The sequence below is a fragment of the Ursus arctos genome, unplaced genomic scaffold (genome assembly GCF_023065955.2).
Source record: "Ursus arctos isolate Adak ecotype North America unplaced genomic scaffold, UrsArc2.0 scaffold_21, whole genome shotgun sequence".
In the NCBI taxonomy this organism is placed as follows: Eukaryota; Metazoa; Chordata; class Mammalia; order Carnivora; family Ursidae; genus Ursus; species Ursus arctos.
Window position 1 is genome coordinate 38,532,262 of NW_026622886.1, and position 26,902 is coordinate 38,559,163.

The 26,902-nt window shown below is 40.9% G+C and overlaps 2 protein-coding genes across 5 annotated transcripts in view; one reads left to right on the forward strand and one right to left on the reverse strand.

Moving 5' to 3' along the window:
* PTPRB (protein tyrosine phosphatase receptor type B) overlaps positions 1 to 26,902 on the forward strand; it is a 110,530-nt gene that overhangs the window by 5,833 nt on the left and 77,795 nt on the right. For 2 of the 4 annotated variants that reach the window (XM_026500029.4, XM_026500030.4), the window contains exons 3-4: positions 5,106 to 5,362; positions 21,239 to 21,512. In XM_026500029.4, the coding sequence (XP_026355814.2) occupies positions 5,106 to 5,362; positions 21,239 to 21,512 (531 nt within the window). Of the gene's footprint in view, positions 1 to 5,105; positions 5,363 to 15,442; positions 20,026 to 20,645; positions 20,841 to 21,238; positions 21,513 to 26,902 lie in introns of those variants that run through there. The other 2 variants (XM_044384589.3, XM_026500031.4) reach the window with 2 other exon arrangements.
* Positions 26,583 to 26,902, reverse strand: part of KCNMB4 (potassium calcium-activated channel subfamily M regulatory beta subunit 4) — a 161,724-nt gene continuing 161,404 nt past the window's right edge. Inside the window, exon 3 of the mRNA XM_057316551.1 lies at positions 26,583 to 26,676. Within this exon, the coding sequence (XP_057172534.1) occupies positions 26,598 to 26,676 (79 nt within the window). The 3' untranslated portion in view covers positions 26,583 to 26,597. The remainder of the gene's footprint in view (positions 26,677 to 26,902) is intronic.

Sequence of the window (26,902 nt, forward strand, 5' to 3'; positions counted from 1 at the left end):
TCTATGATATATGTGATCATTAAAAAATATCTAGCACATCCAGACCCCCCCCCCCCCCCGCCATTTTCAGCCTGTGACACGTCAATGAATTCATCAGGGCGCACCCCTGGCTGCATCTGACTTTCATGAGCTCTGGGCTCTTATGTCTTTGTGGATCCCTCCCTCCATTAAAATAAATTAATTAATTAAATAATTTAATTGATTTTCATGGGCCTCCAAATCCTCCTCTTTTCCTATTTTGTGAACAAAAAATCTTAAGCAAACATTTTCTTTAACTCTGAAAGTTCTTTTTTTTTTTTAATTTTCAAGAAAATTAAATGATTCTGTAGGCCCTATGATATCATGGGCCTTAGGCACTGTGCCAATTGTGTCTAGTGGACAAATCTGAATTATTCACGCACTATCCATCTCCCCTTTTCCTGACCCTGGTAAAGTAGCACCTGCTTCAGCATCCCTCTCCCACAGCCTGGTAGTGATGAATTTAAAAGCCATTCTTCCTCCTCCAGCCAGCTGAGTTTCCTTCTACCCACCATCTAATATACATACATGTCCCAGAAGAAAACATGGGACGTTAGGATACACCAGGCACATCTTCCTAGTGCAACTCATAGTATAGTAGTTGAGTAATACTTGGCTTTTCAAAAGTATTGCTTTAATTAGGTTTCATTTTTTTTTTAATTTAAATTTTTTCCTGTGCTCTGCTTTGATGTTTTCCTATGCCTTGTAAATGTTCATTTGTTAATTTTACTTCCTTTATTTCTAACCTTGGATCTTTTTTAAGTCTATAAAGTATTTTTTGAATACTCTAATAGTCAATGAAATTTTAATGATTTATTTGTTGTCTCCCACCGTTTGCAAATTCTCCATCTTTGATATCTCTTTTCACAAACTTTTCACCTTGTAGTCTACTTTCTCAAATTTTAGATATGTACCCTTTTTGCTTTATGTACCCTATATTTTATTGATTACATTTTCTGAAGTGTTATTCTTTTTACCATTTCTAGAAATTATTTAGACTATTATAATTGACATCCCTTTCACTTCATGCTTATTCTAGCCCAATCTTGTTTAATATAGTTAATGTATAATATAGATACATAAATCATCCTTTTTCTAAGGTATCTTCTGTTTCATTTGCTGTATCTTTTCTGCATTATTTCCCTGCTTTTAAAAGGCATAGTATATTTGGCATCTTCCTACAGAAAAGCAAGTCCCAATATAGTTGAAATTTTCTATCTCCAAAATGAGTTCTGTTCAAGTTATTCTGTTTTCAACATGCTTGAAAGTTATTTGTGTCATTTAAGGGAGGGGAACTGACAAATTGGGTATTTTTTATCATCATACAAAAATCACATTTCTATTATTGATCACATCTGAGCTAATTCATAGATAATAAACTAAAATGTGTGTTGCTTTTTAAAAATATATTTTCAGAATATGGTCCTGTTATGGTACAGTCATTGCAAATCATCTTACAGATGAGCTATTTACAACTTACGTGCTAAAATCTTTTAAATTGGACCCAGGATGGTGTCCCTTATCTTGAATTGTGTTCTAAGAGGAATTATGTATAATGTGGAAACAATGTGGTAGCAGTGGTACAATAAAGCTTTTTAAAAATAGCTTCAATATATTGTTCCATTGTGTAAGAACTTTCCTTGCATGTGTCAAAACACATCTTGCTCTTTCATGAACTGTAAAATGTATATACCTTTATAAAGAACATCAGAAGAATTTACAGATACCAAAACATCCAAAGATCTACTATTTTTAATATAATTTCATAACACCCATTTCAACAGAGTTCAGGAGATGAAAAGATTAACATATTTTGATTGCCTTATGTATTTCTGTAATGGATTTCCTCTCCTCCCATTTACCTTAAAATCCTTCAATACCCATGTAAAGAATGATTAGAATTCAGTTTGGCTCATATTATGTATATGGATAAAACCTTATAGTTAGAGAGATATTACAATCACTGAGAAATTTAGACATGCAGGTGCTGGGTCCCCCACCAAACCTCCTAGTGAAAGGCCAACACTTCAAGATTCTTTTTTTTTTTTTAAAGATTTTATTTATTTATTCGACAGAGGGAGAGACAGCCAGCGAGAGAGGGAACACAAGCAGGGGGAGTGGGAGAGGAAGAAGCAGGCTCATAGCGGAGGAGCCTGATGCGGGGCTCGATCCCATAACGCCGGGATCACGCCCTGAGCCGAAGGCAGACGCTTAACCGCTGTGCCACCCAGGCGCCCCAACACTTCAATATTCTAAGCAGCTCCAGAGGGGATTCTGATGCCTACCGGAGTTTGCAGACCACTGCTTTAAGATGCACAACATTTGGAAATTGAATGTTAAAACTAAAGGTTCTTTCCTGCTTCTTAAATAGCACAAGTTAAAAACACAGTCACAAAATGAAGGGGTACTGGCCTTGGATATTCTGTTGGTTCTTTCTTTGGAAAAAAGGTAGTGGCCTAAAATGGAAAATGAACTTGTATCATTTGGAGAGTTTTAAAAATACATTTAGAAGGTTAATTAAAGACAATTACAGAAGACTGAAGTTTTTTCCATAAGATGTTTCAAAGCTACATGTAATGGTAATAAGCTATGTTATTCACAGAAGAAATTCCAAGGGGGTTTTGATCATTTATCTAATTTTGGGAGAGTCCTGTTTCATCCATTGAATTAATCATGTAAGCTGACTAATAAAAAAAAGTTCTTAGGATAAGAACTTACCAACTGCTCCTCAGTGAAGAAGAGCAAGCATAGGTTGACATGTTAAGACACATAATTACATGCTACGTATTTGGAAGCTTGTTTTTGTCCTAACCCATCATTAAATTTTTTTTTTGAGGGTCTGAAAGCTAAAATCGTCATAAGTGGTAGTCAACTCAGAGGATCAGTGTTGGCCAAAGCCCAAAATAACCAAAATACTAATCGCCACATACAGAAATTTTTACATCCCAACAACAGGCAAATGTCTGCTTGAAAGAACATTCTAGTGCCTAATTCAATTAAGACTGCAAAATTAAGACTGCTTCTTAGAGTTTATCATAAAGGAATATTGCTAATAGAACCAGTAGGTTTGTCATGTAGAAAACATCCCAGGGATAAATAAATCTGGTCTATGTTCAGAGCGGTGACATGGGCACAATAGCAGTGGAAGTGGCACAAGATTCAGAAGGAAAAAACAAACAGAAACTAGCGAGAATGTCCAAAAATCTATCAGTCTAGGTCTAGTAGATGTACAGGTAGGGTTGTCAGAATACAGAACATTCAATTACATTTGAATTTCAGATAAATGACAATTTTTTAGGATATGTATATTCCCAATAAAATATTTCATATGTAATATAACCTTTGCAATATTTTATATTTGAGCTATGCTAAATATTCTGAATTATTAATTCTTTATCTGAAACTCCAATTTAACTGGGCATCATGTATTTTTATTTGCTAAATCTGGCAACCCCATGTACAGGGTTTGTATGACCTTCCACGTCTCAAGGGAAGGATGCTTGCTAGTCATGATTATTTCAGGAAGCTTTAAGAGAACTGCTGATGTTTACATCTTCCTTAATTTTAAAAATACTTTTTCTGTTTTCATCCTCTTTTTGTGCCTTACTCCCTCTTCTTTATAGACATTATCATATAAAATATTTCAGTTGAAATTGGAATGGAAATAAATGAGATTCAAAGGAGGGCTCAATAAGGTGGACCAGAACAGGGAAAAGGCAAACATTAATAGCCTCTTCAGGGGACCTTCACCAGCACATAGTAGTTGCTTAAGAAATGGTTGTGGGGTGCCTAGAGCGTCCGACTCTTGGTTTCGGCTCAGGTCATGATCTCAGGGTCCTGAGATGAAGCCCTGGATCAGCTCTGTGCTTAGGGCAAAGTCTGCTTGAGATTCTCTCTCTCCCTCTCCCTCTGCCCCTCCCCCATGCCCTCTAGCTCTCTCTCTAAAATAAATCTTTAAAAGAAGAAGAAGAAATAGTTGGTTGAATAAACCACTAAAGGAGTAATGAAAAATAAAATCTTTTTTTCTGCCAGTTTGTAAACCAGAAAATTTTCAAAGTTATAGTTATCTAGTTGGGCAAGATTTTATATCCCAGGAAACTCTGACACATAATGGAGTTGATAGGAGCATCTAAACATACTACCTCAGCCCATAACTTACAGACCTTTCCAATGCTTCGTATTACACAGGTGTTCTCTAGGTCTCGTTACACAAAATGTGGTCCAACGACCATCAGCACCAGCGCTGGCATCTCCCGAGGGCTTGGGAGGAGTGTGGGCTCTGACAATCTTCACTGAATCAGGATTCGCGTGGTTAGCAAGATCCCCAACAGATGGAGAGCATGTTTAATAATTATGGCTAGGTGAACCTAATTCATAAGTCAATTATTTTCAAATATGGGCAATTCAGCCTCGCAAAATAAAGCTATCAATTAATCCCACCAGCTCATAAGTTATAAATCAATTGACTGTCCTTCCAGAAGCCAGGGAGCTTAGAAACTAGAACGGTCCCAGGATCTGGTACTCACACAATTAGGATTAGAAACAGTTTACACTGTGGTAAGAGAAAGTCATTGCTTTCCTGGGAGTCATCAGTCTTCATGACGAAGTTAGGTAAGTTGTTAGCTGTGATTCTCAACCTGGTATTTTGTTTAATGACCCCTTTGAGAAGTTGAATGAAAGCTATGGAAGTTCCCCACAGGGAAAAAAAAAAGTATACATGGACATATATTCAGGACTGGGCAGGAAGTTTTTCGAGATTCATGGACCCCGTGAAGCCAATTCCGTGACTCCCTCAGTGCTCATACAGTAAATTTAATTCTGTCTTCTACACAGAGCTGGGGATTTCTGGTAGCAGTTTCCACAACTCCCCTGACCCTATGTTATTAATAGATGGATAGAGGATGGGTGGATTGAACAGGGCAAATGAACATCGTCACAGTCCAAAACGTTTGATTTTTCATATACCTGAAATTCATCCACATGCTTGTTAAGAAAGATGTCTTCTTCTTCTAAAGTCAAATTGCTTTTATGTGAGGAATCCACAAAACATGAAGGTAATTTTAGTAACTGTCCTTTCTTTACCTCAGCTGGCCTGGGAGCAGAAGTTTCAGTAAGGAGCACTAGAAACACGGCTCCACCCCAAATCCCCACTACTTTAAATGCAGTTCCAGATAGCCCGGAACACCTTATTAGGAACACCACGGAGGCCTTCACCAGAAGTACAACAGAACACTCCAGCCACGACAGCAGACAGAGACAGCACCCCAATCTGCAGCTGACTGGAATTACAGAGACACCTTGGGTCCCCTGGACTCTTCGGCCCTTCTCCAGCACCACGGAACAGGTAAGGGGAGAATGGGTGTGGGGTGTGACTTGTAAGGGTCTCAGAAAGCCCGTTGCTTGAAAAGATTCTCTCTGCTGGCAATGCCACAACTCAAGGGGGTGATTAGGTCCTCTGTGTCCTAGCTGCTAATGATGCACGAATGCATTTTGTGTGATGAAAAATCTTTAGGATAGAACTAAAAGTTGGTAAAGATAATTAGGCTGCGATGTCAAAACCATACTCCTGCAGGTTGGCCACATTTCTGAACCAAAGTCAGGGGTCACAGTCTTAGGCATAACCTAAAAACAGGAAATAGAAATCGAAATCAGTACCTTGCAAATTCCCCTGCACCTAGGTCACAATTGTTTATGCTCAGAAGAGAGTGGAAAGAGTCACAAAGCAAGGGAAGGTTTAGGAATCTATGATTGATTTGTGAATATGGTCAAATAAGCTAAATCACATACCAATTCCACATGGCAGCCACAAAAGGACAGATGGGTCCAATGTCTGGGGGGCAGCGATGGTGCGGTCGTAGAGTCTGCTCACAGAGTATCTCGGTTTGCAGTGTTCATCCTTTCAGTCCTGCTTACCACTCGGGGTTCTAGGCCACCGTTTGGGGCAACAGTGTCATTCCCGAAGTGTGATTTGCAAAGGCAAATAAGAAACGCTCTTTCATTTGGTAGTTTTCTAATAAACAAACCAAATACTTGAAAGAAAGTAGAAGCCCAACACCATGCGTATGACTTAACGCCCATTTTAGGGCTTTGCTTTCTTCTGCGTTGTGCAGGATTTGCTATTGCATATGGTTCCTGGCTAGTAGGCACATACGTCGTCGTTAGTCACAAAGCAAACATAACCTACATTGAGTAACCTGTGGAACTTTGTTTTTATCTCCACTTTTCCTTTACTATAAATCTTCCCTGCACACTGCCTCTGAATAGAATTTAGGAAGGCCTCATGACTTTTCTGGATGCTCTTTATATGACTTTAAAACCCAACACTCACTCTCAACCCATTAACAAAGATAATTCATTTCAGGAAGTAACCCAAACTCTGAATTCAATGTAAATGTTAGCTTTTCCTCTCCTGTCACTCATCCTTTTGGGCTTGAAGTAGGGAAAGGGAACTTGTCCAAAATCTCCCATTTCACACCTAGCTTTTTACCCACTTCTAGTTTGATCATTACGGTTTCAGACCTGTCTGGGCTTGGAAAGTAAGGAGGGAAGACAGGAAATGAGAGCAGGAGAGCTGGTACTTGAGGTTGCCATCATGAATCCGCATGGTACTCTCCCTAAATCTCCAACTCCTGAGCCCTTCTAGTCATGGATGTCAGTGAGACTTGCCACTTATTTTGAAATTGAATGCTTCTTGGTGGAGCACCTTCTATTTAGGCTGAATGTGTCTCAGCCAAAATGTCATTCTAACATCAGTTTCTCAGAGTATTCACTTACACCTGGGAATATATATATATAGATAAATATAGATATATAAATTTTTTCACAACTAATACACAAAAATGAAGTATACATTTTAAGTATATAGCATATATTATATACATATATATCAGTACAGAAAAACAATTAAGCACAGCTTGTACTGATATATATATATATATATATATATATATATATATATATATATGTATGTCTCATATGCTATACTGGTACCTATATGAAGTATGTCAAATAAGCAACATGCTGAATAAAAACTATAACAGAAACATATCTGCCTGAACACTGAAGGACTGCCTTTTAGCAAAACTGTTTTCCCATTTTTGCTCACATTTGACCATTGTGAAACAAACACAGACAGCGCTCCCAGAGGTGGCCGGGCTCCACTGGGATGAGTCAAGGACACGCAGCTCCAGAGCTGTGGTGCAGGCACACTAGCCCTTGGGCCAGCCCAGCGCTGTGTAAGAGAGCTCACATGACCCAGTGCCAGAGTTGGATTTACAGGGTCAGATCATGGTAAATACAGAGCAGGGTGTGTTTTGGGTTTTAGTTTCTTAGTCTTTTTCTAAGGTGAAATCCACTGCAATGTTTATGAGCTCCCAGATGTGGCACCAGAATGACTACATATCAAGTAGTCATCAAGTCATGACTCGTGTCCCAGTTTTTTCTTGAAGCTCAGGCAAAATCTTAACTATGTCTTGGGAAGCTGAGTGTGTAAAAGCTATGCTCCTTCCAAAGGCAGTTTCTAAAAGTGCAGTTTCCATGACTCGAACGCTTTAGTCAAGGCATCTCTGCTAGATCATCATTTGATTTAGCTGGAGCATTTACTCTCTAACAGTCAATTATGAGTAGCTGTAGTTAGACATTTGGAAAGGAAAAGTCACTTGGAAGGTAAAACGCCTGTCCTTTGAAAGTAATTTTGAAAGGTGTTCTCGCGATACCTAGAAGAGCATAAGAGAGAAATAAAATCATTCCACTTAATTGCTTGGAATTTGGTAGAAAGAAATTCTTTGTGTGTCAGTTTGGTTTTTTTTTTAATCAGATAACACCGGTCTGTGATGATTTGGGATTACTTAGTACAACTGGGCTGTGAGTTGAGATGGTCTGTTATCAGGTGATGACAGGAAAAATCCAAACGTGCACATAGGAACTGTATTTATTCAACTTTGCACCTCCAGCTTCTGAACATAGTGCTTAATACATTGTAAAGTTTTGTAGAAAGGTAAAGAAAGGTGTAGAATGGAGTGAAGCAAAATGAAGGGGGGAGTGGAATGGCATGAAGTGCAGTGCAGTGGAATGAAAAGGAATGGAGTGAAATGGAATGGAATGGAGAAGAGCAGAATGAAGTGGAATGGTGAGGAGTGGAGTGGAGTGGAGTAGAGCAGAGCTCAGAGAAATCAAATGGGGAGAATGTAATGGAGTGCTGGGAAAATGAGTTGATTGAAGTGGTATGGAAGTGGTGATATTGTTGACCACTTGGGTAGCAAATGACCCATCTACCATCAGTGTCTAGGTACGATGGTCGTGTTGAATGGCCATGCATTTTTTTTATTGCCTTAGTGTTTTAAAGTTTGTGTGTATCTAGGGTTTAATATGTCTAATACATAATAATATAGTGTTTCATTCAGGGGCTAATCCTCCAGTTCCTTTTTCTCCCTTCTAATTCCCCCCATTTCATCTCTTAATCACCCCTCAACTCCCCCCAAAAAAAATTATAAGAGAAGAAAGGGGAAGAGACATTGGTGACTGTTCAATTTAATAACTTAGGAAAATGTTCATCAAGTCAACAAACATTTCTTGAGGACCTAACTAGCATCCGAACAGAGTGGTTGAGAACTCAGTCTTTGAGGTCAAACCCCCTGACTCTGCCTCGTACTAGCTCGTGACCTGGCAAATTACTTAAACTCTCTAAGCCTCAGTTTCCTCATCTATAAAATGGAACCTCTACCTCCGAGGGCTGTTGCAAGGGTGGGGAGAGATAATGCATGTAAAATGCTTACTACAGCACTTGGTCCTTAGTACACATTTAGGAAATAACAGCTGTTATTGCTACCTTTCACTGAGACACAAAGATAAACAACAAAAGTGTTGCCCTGAAAGAGCTCACTGTCTGCTGTGCTGTTGAGGGAAATAGAAATATACACAGGCTATCATGGAATACAAAATCAAGGTTCCTAACTGGTGTGAAGATTTCAGGAAATATCTTCTGGCAAAAGGAATATCTGAACTAAGCCTAAAAGAGAATAGAGTAACCTAAAAAGAGTTAGGGGAGTGGGAAGGAGAGGGGTGAAGGAGCTGGGAAGGGGTGGAATGGAGAGTTAGAAAGTGATTTCAATTCTTACCTAAAATTCACATTTTAAAGAAACTTGGGGATTTTATCACTTTAATCCAATCATCTATTCTGTATTCATTTATTTTGTGCCTTCTATTTGCCTGACATTATGGGGGATGTGAGAATAAATAATAAAATCATAACACAAGGTGGTCAAAATCATTGCATGGAGGACCATCACTCTGCTAAGAATGTAGAAAAGACTTCAACAGTATAAGAGCCCTGTCATCATTGTCCCGTGCACAGAAATGGAATGTATATTGATGAAGATCTCAAATGCATGTTTTCAAATGGAGTCTTCATCCAGAAATAGTCACTAGTTCCTACTTGTTATATTAATTAGTGACACTATTAAATTATCTGTCATTCCTTTGGTTCCCATCACGTGTAGCCACGAGGTAGAATGTAGAACACTTAACCTGAAATAGAAATCTACAGAAGAAAGAATAAGAACTGAAATACTAAGATTTTATGCTTGGAAATGCTATGTATGTCATGACTACTGATTACTGTTTGTGCAGCGACCATAGTGTTCTAAATCCACAATCAAAGGATGAATGGGGGGGGGTGTCGTCTGGGTAGCGCAGTTGTTAAGCGTCTGCCTTGGGCTCAGGGCGTGATCCCGGCGTTCCGAGATCAAGTCCCACATTGGGCTCCTCCGCTATGAGCCTGCTTCTTCCTCTCCCACTCCCCCTGCTTGTGTTCCCTCTCTCGCAGGCTGTCTCTCTGTCACATAAATAAATAAAATCTTAAAAAAAAAAAAAAAAAGGATGAATTGGGGTTGGAACATGGGACTGGGAATGGGGTTGGAGATGACACAAAACACTTCCAAAGCGAAAGTGGCATGTATTTGTGTCTTTCCATTTCATCAATAGTCTCTCTGAGTTAGTTCACTCTCTGAGGAGAGAAGCATGAAGAGACACTGCACAGTATCTATGAAGAAGAGAATCTAGGAGATGAAAATAATACCTAATGACAGTTTACTTTTTCTCATGATTTTGTTGATTAGTTGGGCGGTTCCTCTGGTGGTCTCACCTGAGCTCACTCTTGCAGGTGCATTTAGCTTGGAGGGTAAGCTGAACTGGAAGGTTCACAGTAGCCTCTCGCATGACTAGCAGGTGGTGCTGGCTGCAGGATGGGGCATCTCCGTTCTTCTCCACGTGGTCTCTCTTCCTCTACGAGGCTACCCCGCCTTCTTTACATGATGGTTTGGGGAGTTCTGCAAGGAGACAAAGGTGGAAGCTACAAGGTTCTAGAATCACATATCACTTTTGCCACATTCTATTGATCAATGCGGCCGGGTCAGATTTGAAGGTAGGGAAAATAGACCTCACATTTTGATGGGAAGAGCTACAAAGTCACATGGCAAAGGGCCCCACCTATTGGGTGGGAGGAAACTGTAGCCATTAAATAATCTATCATGGTATTTATTATTGTTGTTGTTATCGTTATTATTATTATTATTTTGCAGATGCCCAGCTTAAGTTTAAAGAGGTTAAGGACTTGCCCGAGGTCAAATGATTAGAAAACAGCAGAGCAAGAAGAGCACACACACACACACACACACACACACACACACACACACACCTGCACAGCTGCTCACCTTAGGCTTTTACCTAGAGCTCCTGTTAATGAAGGTAAATGCCAAGGAGGACATAATTTGAAACAATTACTAGTAATGCTCCTGCAAAGTTGTGCTAGTTGACTCTTTGGGAGAAGATTTTCCCTACTTTTCTCTTTTGCCCTCATTCCTCAGATCCTCACCTCCCAGTGTGAGGGGTCTGCGTTTGGAGGCTGTAGGCTTGGGTCAGTACGTGGCTTCAAAACTAACTCTCGCTCCCTCACCCTGGACACGAATTAAATCATCTAACACCAGTCATGTGCTCAGTAGTGCTGGAACCCCCTGTGTGGTTACTGTTAGCTATTGTTGTTATCCTTACCATGATGATAGTATTATGTAGTTGTGTGTGTCTTTACAAGGACAAAGTTGATAAAACCAGAAGCTTGTCCACCAGATGAATTAGGAAATATCTAGATCAGTTGTTCTCAAAGGACGGGCTCCAGACCCAGAACTTAGACCTACTGATTCACAAACTCTGGGTGTAGCGCCCAGCAATCCGTGTTCTAACAAGTCCTCCAAGTCACACAGATGCACTTGAAGTTTAAGAACCAAATTAAAAAAATGTTCCCGGTTGGTTTAGATTCTGCTAAAGATCCATGAATCTTGTTTGGAGGCACTCCTCCTCCTTCCCCTCCCCACCCTGCCGGCCCTGGCCTGGGAGAGGGATCGCGTTTCCTCCGTTCATGAATAGCCATTGTGCTGCGGCTGGGGCCTGAACTGTTCTGTGCTTCCTTCCATTGGGCCTTCAAAGAGATCACAGCCCACTGTGAGCCTCCAAATAAGTAACGAGGCAAATGCAGAAAATCCCCACCTCCTCTTACCTCCCTCCAGTCTGGGGTAACCTCCTTTATTGTGTTACTGGAAGTATAGAGGGGAGGTGTCCTGCTGCCACCACTATTCTGTGGCAGGAACTAAAGAGAGGACAATACTCCCCCTTTACTGAGGCAAATACCTAGAGGGAAAAGTGAAAGATGTAGAAACCCCCCCCCCACAAAAACCCACAAAGAAACTGAAAGACAAAAACAGAAAACCAGTCATCCCCTAATCATTCCTTATGAACAAGGACTCTTAGACTGTCTAGTGGGTTTGGGACACGGTACAAGGAGATTCTGAGACTGCTGACGGGGCAGAAAGGCCTCTCTAGGACTAGCGTCTTGTGGAAGGGATGTGTTCCTAAGGCCCTAATTTATAATTAGCATCATTCAAGCCTAATTCTGACAGAGAGCTGTAGTTTCCTTAGTTGGCCAGCTAAAGCGGATTGCCATGTGCCAATAGCATAATATGGTCTATAATTTACTTGAATTTAAAGCCCTCCAGCTTTAAAATCTCAAGGATTTTTCTTTTCTCTGCTTTTCTTTCTGTTATGATTTGCATTACTTTCTATTTTGTGTGCAGAAAGAACTATGTTCACATTTTGTCACAATATAAATCGTGCGCATAAAAATGCAACCATGAAACAGACCATGTGCATCGAAATGGGCTCCTTAACACGCCAGGATTTCTCTGGCACATTGGTTTCCCTGAGCAGATAAGGGCTGATGCAGTGGGGAAAATAGCAAAGAAGGGGGGACATGATATCAAAGGAGAAAGGAGGCTGTGCTAATTGACCTAGGAAGTCTGTGGCTCTCAGCCCTGGCCTTACATATATCAGAATCACCTGGGAAAAGTTTTAAAGATACAGGTTCTAAAATTCTGCCTCCGTCCTACTGAATCAGCACTTACTAACACAGGACCTCAGCACCTAGGGTGTAAAAATCTCCCCATTGATTGTAATACGCGATTAGGTTTTCAATCCCTTGGAGAATATTTGAATAATCAGCTTGTTAGAACAAACACTGACCCAAGAGAAGAGGCAAAGTCCTGCTGGAGAGGTATAATCCGAATCCAATTGCAAGGAAATATTCAACAAATGCAAATGGAGGACAATACTATAGAAAAACTGACCTACATCATTCAAAAAGATCAGTGTCATAAGGATCATTTGAAAGGGCTGCAGAGTTGTTCCAGATTAAAGAAGATTAAGAGACTTGACAATGAAATGCAATACAGGATCCTAGGCTGGATCCTTACTGGAGAAAACAAACAAACAAACAAACAACCCCAAACGCTAAAAAGGACATTATCGAGAAAATTAACAAAACTGAAATATGGACTGTGGATTAAAGCATTATAACAGTTTTGAATTTCCTGAATTTGATAACTTCACTGAGACTACATACTTAATTCAGGATATAAGCAACCAACTCTGAAAAGTTAGTTCAGGTAAAAACAGTATATATGGAGAGAAAGAAAGAACGATAAAATGAATATGGCAGAATGTTAACAACAACAACAACAACAACAGAATTAGTGGGTCTGGGAAAGGGCATATGGAAGCATTCTGTCCAATTCTTACAATGTGTAAGTTTGAAAAAATAAAAAGTTTAAAAAATAAAAAGAGTAGTTTGCTTATGGGCTTTTAGAGGGTAGAATCCAAAGGATGCTACTGTGTTAGCGGTAGACAAAGACCCGTCTGTCTTATTCAAGGACCAAGAGGAGAGAAGATGGGGGCAGAGGAAGAGGAAAGCAAACACCTTGAAAGAAATGATGATGGATTTGCAAGAAAGGTCAGTAAAGCTGAGAGCTAGAGCTAGCGGATGAGCCAGTTGATAAGTTTGAAGATAAGCTGGAGAGCTCTGCAAGAGGCGAAGAGCTTTAAATCTCAGTAACTTGGCCCCACTGCCTAATGATGGCACCTGCGCACTCATCTAACAACGACAGGGCAGATGCTCTGAATTCCAGGAGCTGTCCTAAGGTGAAAGTCCTTCCCACTCTTCCCACACTTTGGGGGAGCTGGCAACAGAAAACGCTCATTGCCAGATGCAGAGGAGATCCCAGCTAGGTAACCTTCTGTCTGGGAGATGCATGGGAGGCCCCTCTTTTTCTTCAAAGCTCTTCTGTTTTGGATTTCTAATAGATGTCGGCCAACAAGTATACCCCGTACGCAGAGCTTTCCTAGGTATTTGCCCTTCATCTGGGTGTCTGTCCACATTGGTGTTGGCTCCCCTTTCTGTGAGGCTGTCCCCGCAGTCCAGAACAGCAAGGCTGTGCAGACAATACTGAAAGAGCGGGCTTTGCTAGGAGTGTTGACCCAGTGGTCTGAATTAAGTGACCTCCTGATTATTTGAGAAGCATTAGATCTTCCATGGAGTAGACAGGGTCTGTCCTTTTGGAGCAAGGGCTGACTGGTCACTAGTTTATCCCCAGGCTTAGGTGCTAGGTATTCTTGGATTCTGTGGTGCTGAGGGTTCCAGGTCTGCATGGGAGAGCTGAAGAATGACATTGTGTTCCAGACTTACAAATACTTGGTCATGCCCTTGTTTAGTGGTGGAGCTATGAAAGTTTCCACTGTCAGTATAAAGTAGACGTTGAGTCTCCACAACCTGGGGATGTGGGTTAGATAATGAAGATACATGGACTCTTTCCTTCGCGAGGTTTCTAATCTAGGCGACAGTTTTATCATTACGTTTTTGAAAAACATGATAAGAACCTTTGATCTTCCGCTTTGATCGCTGTCAGCCCCAACATCTAGGGGACACTGGGATGCTTTGCGTCTGCCTCCCCCAGCAGAAAATGGGGGGCTGGAGGGTGGGGGAGCTGTAGGGAAGAGGCAGGCAAGAATGTGGACCCAACAAGCCTCCATCTCTTGATTTGTTTAAAGAAAAGTCAAAATCCAGGTATTTTTAAAAATGTAAAATCTATTGTTCTCAACATTGGCCACTATTCTATTTTTTTCTAAACAATGTTAAGATACCACTATAAAATCCACAAAAGGCAAGCGTGCTGGCCAAAGAGTGAGCCCTGTGCTTGTGACCTTCAGAGAATCATGGGAAATAATGCTCTAGCAACAGCGGTACCCAGAAAAAAAGAGGACAGAGTCTCCACCCTCCCTCCAATCATCACTTTCTAAGACAGATGAAATAGGTGATCATTTCTTTCTGTTTTTGTTCTCCTTTTCCTGAGAGCCCAAGTTAGCCATGCTTTGTCTGTCTACCAGGCTAGGGTTTGGAAGCAGGTGGAAAGCAGGAGCTAGCTCCTGAAACTGCAATGTGGAAACAGCCACGCCCACACAGACCCGGGACGCCCTCATACCTTGACCCCCTGCGCTTGCTGGAGCAGATGGCTTCCGGTGGGTGGGGCGGTGGGGACTGAGAAACCGAAGTGAAGAGGCCACAGAAGCAGCTAAATTTGAAAAGGTGATTAGATTACAGTCACACCTAGTTTTAAGTCATTCATCTGTGTATGCTGACAAAGCTGTGACAAAAGCTATGCAAAGCCCTTTTCCTCCAGTTTAAAAAAAAAACAATAACAACAACCTAGGGGGAGGGGAAGAGGGTGAGAAACTGGTGTAGAAAAAAATACCAGGAAACCTTAGAGATGTGTCGGACGAAGAGAGAGGTGGTGGAGCCTGGTGCTGGAGACGCATCCGGCACCCTCACCCCTCCCTTCCAAGACTTAAAAAAAACCTCTGCTTGGTCACCAGCCAGAGCAGCCCTTGAATGTCTTTTATGCTCATCTACTGCAGTTTCTCTTGGGTAGGAGATGGAAAGTCATGATAATTTATTATCACTCGGTTGTTCTCAGAAAAACATTCTCGTCCCTGGGCTTTGTCATGCTCTAGCATTACTGGGTGCTCAGCACCCTTGGTATATTGGTATTCATGTAATATTATTACCACTGATAATCATAGTATCTAACATTTGTGGAGCCCTTTATCCAAGAACCATGCTATACACAACACGGACCTTGTCGTTTAATCCTTACAACTCCTACCCCCACCCCCCGCAAATGCCTTTATTATTTCCATTTTCCTGGAGACCTATGACCTAGAAAGCTTATGACCTAGGAGGCTAGAAAGAGTCCTTGAAATATAAGTATCCCAAAAATGGTACCTCTAAACACAAAAGAGAATAGTCACCGTCCTTTAAAAAAAAAAAAGCTGCTTATAAAATTATCTTCCCTTTAATTGTAATGCACCTCTTTTTTTTTTTTTTGTAATGCACCTCTTTTTAAATGCATGACACCTGCAAGTTAAAATGTGTTCATTTTTGTCATAATTTACTGTTGAGCCAGTTCGAATTAAAACTTAGGAAAGGATTCACCATCTTATAATCATTTTTAATGGACACATTCCCTGATTGCTCGGCTTTCTTCTTTTTAACAATATCTGGGGAAACGCACATGAGAGGCTTTTGACAAAAGTACTTCCTCAGAGGAAAAAGCATCAGAATTGACCCATCATCTAATATTTATTAATTCTGCTGCATGTTGATCCTTTTTCCTTTAGCATCCACATTTTATTTTTATTGACAAGTTAGAAATATCAAATTTGTTCTAAATATGTAATAGAAAAATATATTGTATGTAACATATAAATATGCATATATATGATATGCAATATATTATATATTGTATCACCAATTTACTTATTTGACATGTTCTAAAATCATTTAAGACCTTCTAAATCACTTACCTAGCATCTTGTAACCAGAGAGCTCAGAATCTAAATTTAAGAAAAAAAGAACAATTCGACTTTATTAACTCTTTTTAATATAGAACAGTATCTGGGGCAGGGTTTATTTAAAAATGGCTCCACCGTGGCCTTTTTGATCCCTCGGGTTGTGATAAGGCCTAGAGTTTACATTTCTGGCAAGTTCCCAGAAGACGCCGCTGCTGCACTTTGAGCACCACCATGCCGAAGGATAGGGCTTCCTCCCCTCTCTCTTCTCCTCCTTTTATCTTCCCACCCCCTCTTATTTTTGTCCACCTCATTCTCTTCAAAATCCATCTTCTCTTCTTTTGCCCTTTGAACTTTTTTCCTCTTCTCTTTTCCTCTCTCCCTTCCAAGATGATATTTGAGGCATCCAGCAAGAACATGTTTATAAGGATTTGTTTCGAGTATTTATCCACATAACAATATTTACTGAGCAGATACAAAGATTCCTTCCTGCCTCCCTTCCTTTCTTCATTCATCCATTCATTCGACAAATATTTGTGGAACTCTCTTATGCCAAGCTCTATCCAAGAAGAGTAAGATTGCCCTGAGGGAATTCTCCATATGCTTGGGAAAGGCAGGCAGTCACAGCATGTAAGTCATTACATTATTACCAGGTGCCATTAATGCTCTGAATTAAACAAATGGATTGCTGAGATGAATAATGATAAAAGGACACTTTTTCTTGTGTGGTCAGAAAGGGTCTGGCCCCACAGGCGTGTGTTGAAGCTGAGACCTAAAGACTGAGAGGAAGATAACCAAGCAGAGAATCTGGACAGAAGTGGTCCAAGAAGATGAAAAGGCAGGTATAAAGGCCCTGAAGCAGGAAAAGGTCAACTCTGTGTTGGGGTGTCTCCAAACCCCAGGCACACAGTAGGTGTTCAGTCAATATTTGCTGAATGAATGAGCAAATGAATGATCAGACCCAGGCCACTGGAGCATAGGAGGCAAGCAGAAGAGAGGCCAGGTCACGAACAGCTTTTTAGGTCACGGGTGAGGAGTTCGGGTTAACCAATAACTTGAGCAGTCTACTCTGCCCTCCCCTCCTCCCCGTAACCTTTCCCACACCGAGCTCAAAAACTCTGATCTACAGCAGTAGTTCTCAAAGTGGACCCTGGACCCCTGAGGACGGGTTGTTTATCATTCAACATCTGTGTTCATAAGCTGACAAGAGCCATGCTTTCATCCATGAATTCATAATTTATGAATATGTAAATTAAAATAATCAATTGCTATGACAATTTGTTTAAAAGGCAGCTGTTTGTCCACTCACAGCTAATCAGAAGCAGCCCCACCCTTCCCATGCAGTCTGGGACAGGTTTCCTAGTGGCAAAGAGAAGTGGTTGTCACTGGTCCCAAATTCCTGGAATGCAGTCACCTCCAAAGCATATGCAGTGTCATGATGCAGGATAAATAGGTTCAAAAGAAGTTGAGGAATTCCAAACAAAGATGAGAACAAAGGAGAAGAATGAATCAATTTATTTATACTTTGTACAGTAGTTTCAAATAAACTCCTCATAGAAAAAAACTATATCTGGCAACTTTCCCCAGCCCCAAACTGCCCTGAATCCATTACAGTTCTCTCTAATTTCTCATATTAATATGTGTTTTTTAAAAAGAAAAATGTAATCAGTAAAAGCCTGAGTTTAAACTTTTCCTCATTGTTTCATAATATGTTAATCCTTATGGGCTATTCAGGATCCATTAATTTTGGGGGGAACTCTCCTGTAAGCCTTAAGATTCTCCAGGAAAAAGAACTAACGGTTATATAACTTTGGAAAAGAAATGTCTGTGACCACTACCAGGCCTTTCCTTCACGCATCGATATGATTCTTCATACACATCGATAGTAAAGTAAATGACAGCACATGATTCTAAATACATGTGTCTCCAATAGACCGAAAATAAAAGAACCCTATTTAAAGAAATCATTTCTTCTTTTCCTAATTCCTATTTCCAAGGGCATTATTAGCAGATCTCTGCTAATAACCTAGAACTTGGAAACATCTAAACTGTGTTGTAAGGATTTTTTTGTTATCACCTTATTTGATTAGTCCTTCAAATTTTGCCTTTTTTTTTTTTGGATGCATTTGCCTGCGCCAAAGGAAGGATTATAGGAAGAATGTTAGACAGTATGTTGAAAATGAAATATAATTTTTAGATGAACCTATAGGGTACAGTAGGTCGTGGCATGTAGTGTTTAATAAAGAAAAAAAGATGGTTGGCAAAACTTGGAGGAGATAGGATTTATTGAAGATTTAGGCAAAGGACAGAAAAGAGTATTTAGTATGTTTGCGTGAGATTTCAAATCTGCAGGGCCATTTATGAGAAAATGTTATAAACCTCAATGGACAAGAGAAAGTAAAAGAGAGACAGAAGAAGTTAGAAAAGCACGACCTACGTGATGGATGAATTTAAAAGAGAGGGGGGAAATGTGATGGGGATGCAATCTACTACCAGGTAAACCAACACCTGGACAGCACATAAACGTTTACAAAAGGTGCTTTCCCATCTGTGACCTTTTTTATCTTCATAACAGCTCTGGGAGGTATTTAGAGTGGTATAATTCCAGCTTGACAGAAAAGGAAACCACATTGTTTTCTGAATACAGCAAGAAAAGAGAAAGGTAATGAATGTTGAAAAGGAACGAAGCTGCAAAAAGACCGCTATAAGGGCTGAAGGCAGCCTGTATGTAATGGAGAGAGGAGGGGCCCTGCTCTGATGCTGCAGAGGCCTGCTAGGCTGTGAAAAGCCATTGAACTTGGGGGCAAAATACAGACAGCAAAAAAAAAAAAGCTCTCTTGGAAGGCAAGTCATCTGGGCACAGAAATAGGAAAGATTCTGTCTTCCCAGAAATACACATCGTTCAGGTTTGACCTTTGAGTGTTCGCTAACTTGAAACAAAGGAGATTTGAGATCTCTGATCTGGCTGCAGATTTAAAGCCCATAGAATCTCTGAAGGGGCAGAAATTTCATTTTTTCATTAACAGATTTCTTAAAAACGTGTTTTCTAAAAGAATCGAAACAATTTTCACTTTTTTCTGTGAAAAGAAGTCGATACTATAGCTTTCTGTATAATCTGCCTCTCTGAAAAAGAAGGGAATATGACATTCTTCCTATTGTTTTAGTTCCAGAGTATTTGGTTTTGAAAATTAAAACATGAAATCTCATCTCTTCTGGCAGTTGTCAGGGAAGGCACCAAAGAAGAGCAACTGAGCATCATAAAAGCTATTGCAATATTTTGCTTTTATCACCTGTGTACAATTAAACATTTTTGCTCTTTGGTTATTAGGAACTCCTTTAAAATCCATTTTCAGATACATGGTGATTCAGGTACGGAGACAGTTGCTAAAAAGTGTAATTAGTGCTGAAAACTGAGTAAATTCCAGTTTTTGTAATACGTGTGGGAACTAAGCCATCAATAGTATTTCCTCAAAGGAGAGTTACTGCTTTCTTATTTGCTTGGACAATTATGGGTGAAATGATATTAACTACTGGATGGTCAGTGATGAAACCGCTTTTTGCAGTTTGCTTTGCGGGTTGAACAACTGGCGTGATTCCATTTGTTCTTGGTCACCACCGTTTGCATAAGATTTAGGGAGGACACCGACCTCTATACAAGAGAAAGGGGAAAGTGAATGGCAGAGAAAAATAAGGGTCAAGTTGACAATGGACAAGATCCTTTGGGGGTCTTTTTCTCTTGCTGGTGTCAGGGGGATGTGCACTGGGACAGATGAATGCTTTGAGGTGAGAAGGGCAAAAGCACTCTAATAAAAGGCTTCAGGAAGGAGTGTAGGCGACCTAGGGAAATCTGCTGTGGTCAAGTTTAATCCTGGGAAAAAAGGCCCTGGAGAAAGCAGATGAGGAAGATAGGAAGGAAGATAGGGAGGGGGAGGCGCTGGGTGTGGAGGGAGGAAGAGGGTGGGGGGGGGGCTGGAAAGTGAGAGGGAGCAAGTACTGATTGTGGCTACGACGGCGGGGAGGAGGACCACCGAGTGGGAAAAAGTGAAAGTCGCGGGAGGGAGGAGAAGGAGGAGGCGGCAGAGCTCGGTGGGCGCAGACGGGACCCCCGGCCAGGGAGGCGGCGGCGCGGGGCAGCGGGGGCAGCGCGGCCCGCCTCGGGCCCCCTTGGCAACCTCAGGCGTTGGCTCCTCGGGGCTCCCTCCCTCGCCGGCGCATTGTTCCTTTGCCGGGAGACGAGGAAATTGCCTTTTGATTGCGGAAGTCCGCGGCCGGGGCCCGGGGCGAGGCAGCGCGGGTCAGCATGGCAGCGTGGGAAGGGCGGCGCGCTGCCGGCCCCCGCCGCCTCTCGCGTCCGCAGCCGGCCCGGGGCGGCAGCAGCAGCAGCAGCGGCGGCGGCGGCCCCTGCGCGTCGCCAGCCCGGAGGGAAGCGCTGTGCGCCCGCGGGGCGCGCTGAGCGCGCGCAACAGGTGGCCCCCGCGGCGGCCGTCGGGGCCGCCCCGCGCCCCAGCCCCTGTGCCGGGTCGGGGTGGTGACCGCCGAGCGCGATGCTGAGCCATGGAGCGGGGCTGGCCTTGTGGACCGCGCTGAGCCTGCTGCAGGTGAGTGTGGCCCGAGGGAGGTCGCGGCCGACGCGCCCCTCCTGCCGACCACCAAACTCCCACTCCGCTGTCGGGTCCCTGGGCCGTGTTTTGCGGAGGGGGAACCGTTCTCCCTTGGGAAGAAAGGTCCTGTTCCGAGTCCCCGGCCAGACTGACAGCTCGTCCTACTGTCAAAGGCGCCAAGCCGCCTTCTTTCACCAGCCGCTCCCGAGACAGAAAGAGCAGCTGGGGGGAAAGTTGCCACCCACCTCCTCCGCGGGTCTTTCCTCTGGCTGGAGGGCAAAGGGCTGGGCTGAGGCTGGGGGTGAGGGCTGAGGAGGCGGCTTGGGGACCTTGCTGTGCACAAGTCCCTGGGCGGTCTAGACTGTGGGCTTCAGCTGCCTCTGGTTCCTTTGCAGACTGGACTGGGGGAGCCAGTGAGATGTAACTTCACCCTGACGGAGTCCAAGGTTTCCAGCCGGTCCGCCTCTCTCCAGTGGAGAACTTTGGGGTCATCCTGTAACTTCAGCCTCATCTACAGCAGTGACACGTCAGGGGTCGCATGGTGCCACCCCACTCGGATAGACAACACCACCTATGGATGTTACCCCAAGGATTTGCAAGCGGGAACCACCTATAACTTCAGGATTGTGTCTCTGGATGGAGAAGCGAGAACTGTGGTCTTGCAAACAGGTAAAGGGTGACAGGTGCAGTTGCACGGCCAGGCCCCTCTGGGCTGAGCCCTGCCTTTTCAAGCTGGTGTTGCCTTTGAGTTCCAGGCATACAAAAAATAAAGGTAAAAATACCTGTGAAGATAAATATTGACCAAGATTTCTAGTTTCCTCAGATCTGGCCAGAAGCAGCTTGGTTGACTTTTAGAGATTTCCTTAGTGCTGAAGACAGCGGACTAGCTCTTTGAAGGGAGTGCAGCAGAGAGGAGCTGTGGGCTGTGGAGGGAGTTTGTTAAATCTGTTAAAATGATGTGGTTTGAGCTTCCATCACATTAAATTGTCAAGCCCTGGAATAATTTTAAGTAAATGTTTTTAGAATAAATAATGGAAATGCAACGATGAGGGATATGCCTTTCCTCAACTTAGTTTTATTTTTGGAACCAGGACATAATATCTTCAGGAATAGAATAGAGTCATTCATAGGGGAATAGTTGAAAAGTCCCTTCAAATGAGGGCACCAAAATTAATTTGTATAACTTAAATAACTAAAACGGGGTAATACCAGAGATGATCCTTTGGTTACTCTGAACCTCAAATCAGTTATTTTCTTTACAGTTTTGGTAAACCCTACCATGTGTACATAGGAAGAGTTTATCTTTCCTGCCTCGGTTTTCGTGTCTGTAAAATAAGAGTGTAAGACTTGGCTGTTCAGGTCCAAGTTCTTACCAAGTGCCAGCCACCTCGGTAGGGGGCTGTCATACTCTGACCTCGTTAGTCCTGTCAGCTACCCGTTGCATGTGCTTTGAATTCTCTAACAACTTTAATGTTTTGTGACTTCATTAGTCTTCCTTTTAACATTATCTTTACCTGTCGCGATAGTGAAACTTTACTTCTGCTCATAAAGTCACATTTCACAGAGGAATTCTGGAAGTCAGATTTTAGAAATGTGTTGTCCTTACTCCTGTTTCATGTTCACCCTGAACAAAGATGACTTCCTTAGCTATCATTCTTTAAAAAGGTGTGAGAACTTTCAGCTCTGAGGGCAGCTACAGCAGGGACAGGAAATGTAGCTGGGTTCATGTAATAGGTCAATCAAATATTAATTCTCTTCTTTTTTTGGAGAAAAATTAAGAATGCCCAGTTACATCACTTGGTTTCCTTCAGATGAAACTTTGAGATAATTTCTGAGATTTGCAGGAACTTATATTGAAAAGAAACACCACTTGTGAAGAATTTGGTTATGTTTTTATATGGAATCAAAGAGAGACCGAAATCAACCACATAATTAGAACATTTTACAGAGGCTGAAATGGTTAGGTTTTTAGTCATAAAGCTGTTGGTCTCTTGGTATGTGAGGATGGGTTTGTGAACACTCAGATCGCTAATGTTGTGAAATTTATGACATAAAACTTCCAGATGTGTTCATTGCATTTGTTAAGGTGTCTGTTACATGGGGCAGAACTATTTTTAAAAATAGGAAAAGGACTCACTGTGGGTGTTACTAGTTAGAATGAGCTCCAAGTTTAATTATGCATGTAGGTGTTCCAAGTCCAAAGACATTTGTGAAATATAAGAAATATTTGCCTTTTATTGACTATGTTGAGTTAAAAAAAAGACTTCATTAGCATTCAGGTTTTCATCATTTTTCTTAAAGAGTTGCTTTTTACAGTATAACAAATATACTTTTCACCACAATTTCTATGAATCCCATGATAAATGTGAAGAAGGAATTTGCAGGTGATGATTGTATAATGATATTTTTCCCCACACTTATTTGTATGATGGTATAATGCTTAGGGCCCTCTACATTTTAAAAATAATTTTATTTAAATAAACATTTTTTAATTAAGATGTTTTAAAAATGTTTCAGGGAGGTTTTTTTTTTTTTGGTTGGTTGTTATTTGTTTTTTGTCATTAGTGCTTTCTGTATTTTAAGGACACATGTGACTTTTTCATTTAGTTGAGAGGAAGTACTGGTATTTCTCCAAACTGCTAGGCTACAGAGATCAACTCTACAAATCACATTTTACTCTTAGTAAAGTAGGGCCAACTAGTAGTATAATATTAAGTTTGAAATATAACTTCAAACAAAAAAAGTTATTCGAAATGTATTGTGCTTTACTACTCCATTTTGCCTGTCTTGTTAGTCTAGAATAAAAGAGAATGAGAGCAAGACGTGATCTGACTAGAGATAACAACAGTTGCTTAGATTATCTCTGTGTCATTCCAAGTGTGATTTGTCTGATTGTTTTTCCCGATAAATTGTCTAAAACAGTTAATTTATTGTCATGTAGACATGGCCTTAAAGATTAAAAAAAATTTAACTACATGGGCACAATTAGCAACCATCAGTTTTCACTCCAGATTTTCCGTCAGAATTGAAAAAACATAGGTGGATTCAGCCAACATTCACCAAGCGTGGGTGCTGCAAGGAGTGCTGTCAAGTGGTGACAGGTGTGCTTGTAAGCATGATGACCAGAACATGGTCTTTGTCCTTGCAGTCTGTGCAGAGGTGAGGGAAGGTCATGAGGAAGGTGGGGACAGAGCTTTCCCGCTTCTTTCCTGGATGAAGACCTTGCCCTGCCTCGTGTATGCCACGCTGCCATCATCACAGAGAAGACATGAGGCAGTTCTCAGGTGCCTTCAGTCATTAAACCAGCTGATAAGTTGAAAGACAGATTATTTAGTTGTGAACAAAAATAATTTGAACGTCAGATTATTTAGTTGTGAATTCATTGGAAACCAAACAGTGAAGACAATATTGAAGAACTCCCAACACTTTTGTAGCACTGTGTCCTCAGAGTCTGAGCAGAGGGCTGCAAACTGGTAGCCCCTTGGGGTGTCTAGCTAGGTGTCTAAATAGTACTATGTTTTGTTTGGCTCACGTAACGTTTTTGAAAAATCCAGATTATTTTTACCAGCATTAAAAACAATGTAAGTGCCAGATTTATGGGATCCCCTAACATATTGGAAGACTTGGCAAAGCTGGACCACTCTGCCTAGAATTCTCTAGAGCTAAGTTGTAGTTTCTCTCCTTTTAAATACCAGTTCACTGAAGTTCCAATGAACTTCATTTATTTCCGTACTTGAATGCATCCTAAGGGCACTTGAGTTCATTTAAATGAAATCTTAGAGTTTTCATTTAGAACTTTTGGGGGGCTTTTATCTTCCCACAAATAAGAAATAGTTTTTCAATATCTAAAATGGCATCTCACACATGGTATGCAATAAATATTGATTAAATGGATGGATAGATGGATGAATGAATGGATAGATGGATGGATGGATGGATAGATAGATAGATAGATAGATATGAATGAATAAAGTGAACATTTCAGTGGAAGAATATATGTGTTCTAAAAATATGATCTATTCTCCTTAGGTTAGAGATAAGTTACAGAACCCAGGGAAGTATTCTGGTAGTAAAGAACTTCACTTATGGGAAGACTATCTTGATAGCATATGCCTTCTTGTTAGTCAGTTTCAGCTATTTAGTAATCAGCCTAGAACAAAGGGTGAAAAAAATTAGCTCTTTTAACACGGCTAATTCCTTTGTCTTTAATACAAAACACTTTAGGAGCATTAATTACCAAGTCACCATATCAGCTCTTATTTCCACTTCAAAATGTTACTTATTGTATCGCTTACTGGGGTTTCGATGAAAAATACCAGACCAAATGGCTTAAATAGCAGAAATTTATTTTCTCACAATTCTGGAGGCTAGAAGTCCCAGGTCAAGGTGTCAGCTGCTTTTTTTCTGGAGATCCTCTGATGCTCATCCTCCCGTCTATGTTGTCTGTGTTCTAGAAGGATGCCAATAATATTGGATTAGGGCCCACCCTAAAAACCTCATTTTAACTTCATTACCTCTTTAAAGGCCTTATCTCCAAATACAGTCACATTCTGAAGTACTGGGGGTTTAGGGCTCCAACATATGAATTTTAGAGGAACACAGTTTAGCCCATACACTTACAGAGCTTTCAACATAAGCCACCACTTCTCAATAATGTCTGTAAAGCTACTTGCATCAAAATCTTTGGCAGAACTTCTTATAAAAGCATATATTGTTGGCTTCTACCCCACATGTAATGAATTTAGAAGAAGTGGAGGCTGGGTATCTGATTTTAAACAAATATCACAGTGAATCAGTGCACAGTGAAGTTTAAGAGCTATTGGCGTAGTTTTTCTATTATTCATTGGCATTAAGATTCTGGTAGCATTCCTCTTTATGCATGGCTAAATCTGTAATACTGAAGAATATTATCTTAACCGGGAAGAAACTAATACTCTAATATTTGTCTTGTGCTTTTATAGTATCTAAAATACTTCCACTTACTTTATTTAGTAGGTAAGAATATAAAATATACATTATACTGACCATATATTGTTTAATTTTACTTTTAAGGAGTACTGTGAAGGGGGAGGTTGCATAATGGAAGAGAGCTGGGTTCTGGAGGCAGAGTCCTCCATCACTACTAGCCAAGTTGCCTCGAGCAAGTTACTAACTTCTCCAGGCCTGTTTCCTAATTTATAAAATGGGGATGATAATAAATATAATGCCTACTTCATGGGGCCGTTTTGAGATTTTATTTGGTTCATACATAAATTCTAGAATAGTGTTTGTCACACATACTGTGTGTGTAGTAAGTTTACTATTACTACTTTAACCTTGGAGAAAAGATTGATATTCATGAGAATTAACTAATCACAAATCACACAGCTAGTATATAATAGAACCAGAACTTGAATCGTGGGTTCCTGGCTTAGCTCCAGTTCTCTCCACTACTATGCAGAAAGGATATAATTTTTAAGTTGGTATTAGTTCTTTCAAATTACCATGTGATATTTTGTTAACTACTTTTCAAATCAACTTTTAAAGAAGAAAAAATATATTACAAAATACCTTAAATCTATGTATACTTAGCCTATACAAGGACGGAATAATGATTAAATGTGTTTTAGAGTGAAGAAATTATTAGCAGCTGTTGATTTTCAATTGTGTGGAAATTTTGGTGATGATTTCAATATTTAGCAATTAGCCATTGGCAGTCTACTTGTTTCGGGAATTCTAAGGTCAAGCTGAGCTATGAATATGGAAAGAACCAACCTAGTTCTCTGACCTTGATCTTTTGAGTGCTTGGGAGGCTTCTTCCATCAGTCTGACTTCTGTTGGTGGGCATGGCATTCTACAGGTTAGCAAGAAAGACATAAAATCTTATCTGTCCAGACAGAATAAGAGAAGAACAAAGCATAATTTTTTCACCTTCCATTTCCAGACATCAATTTGCTGGAATTCCCCCTAGGAGATAAAGGATAATACTGATGCCTTTCTGATTTTGTCGGACAAATCAAGCCCATTCTCTCTGTGTGAATGTGTATCAGTGAAGTTGACTGTATGCCCCTAAACATATA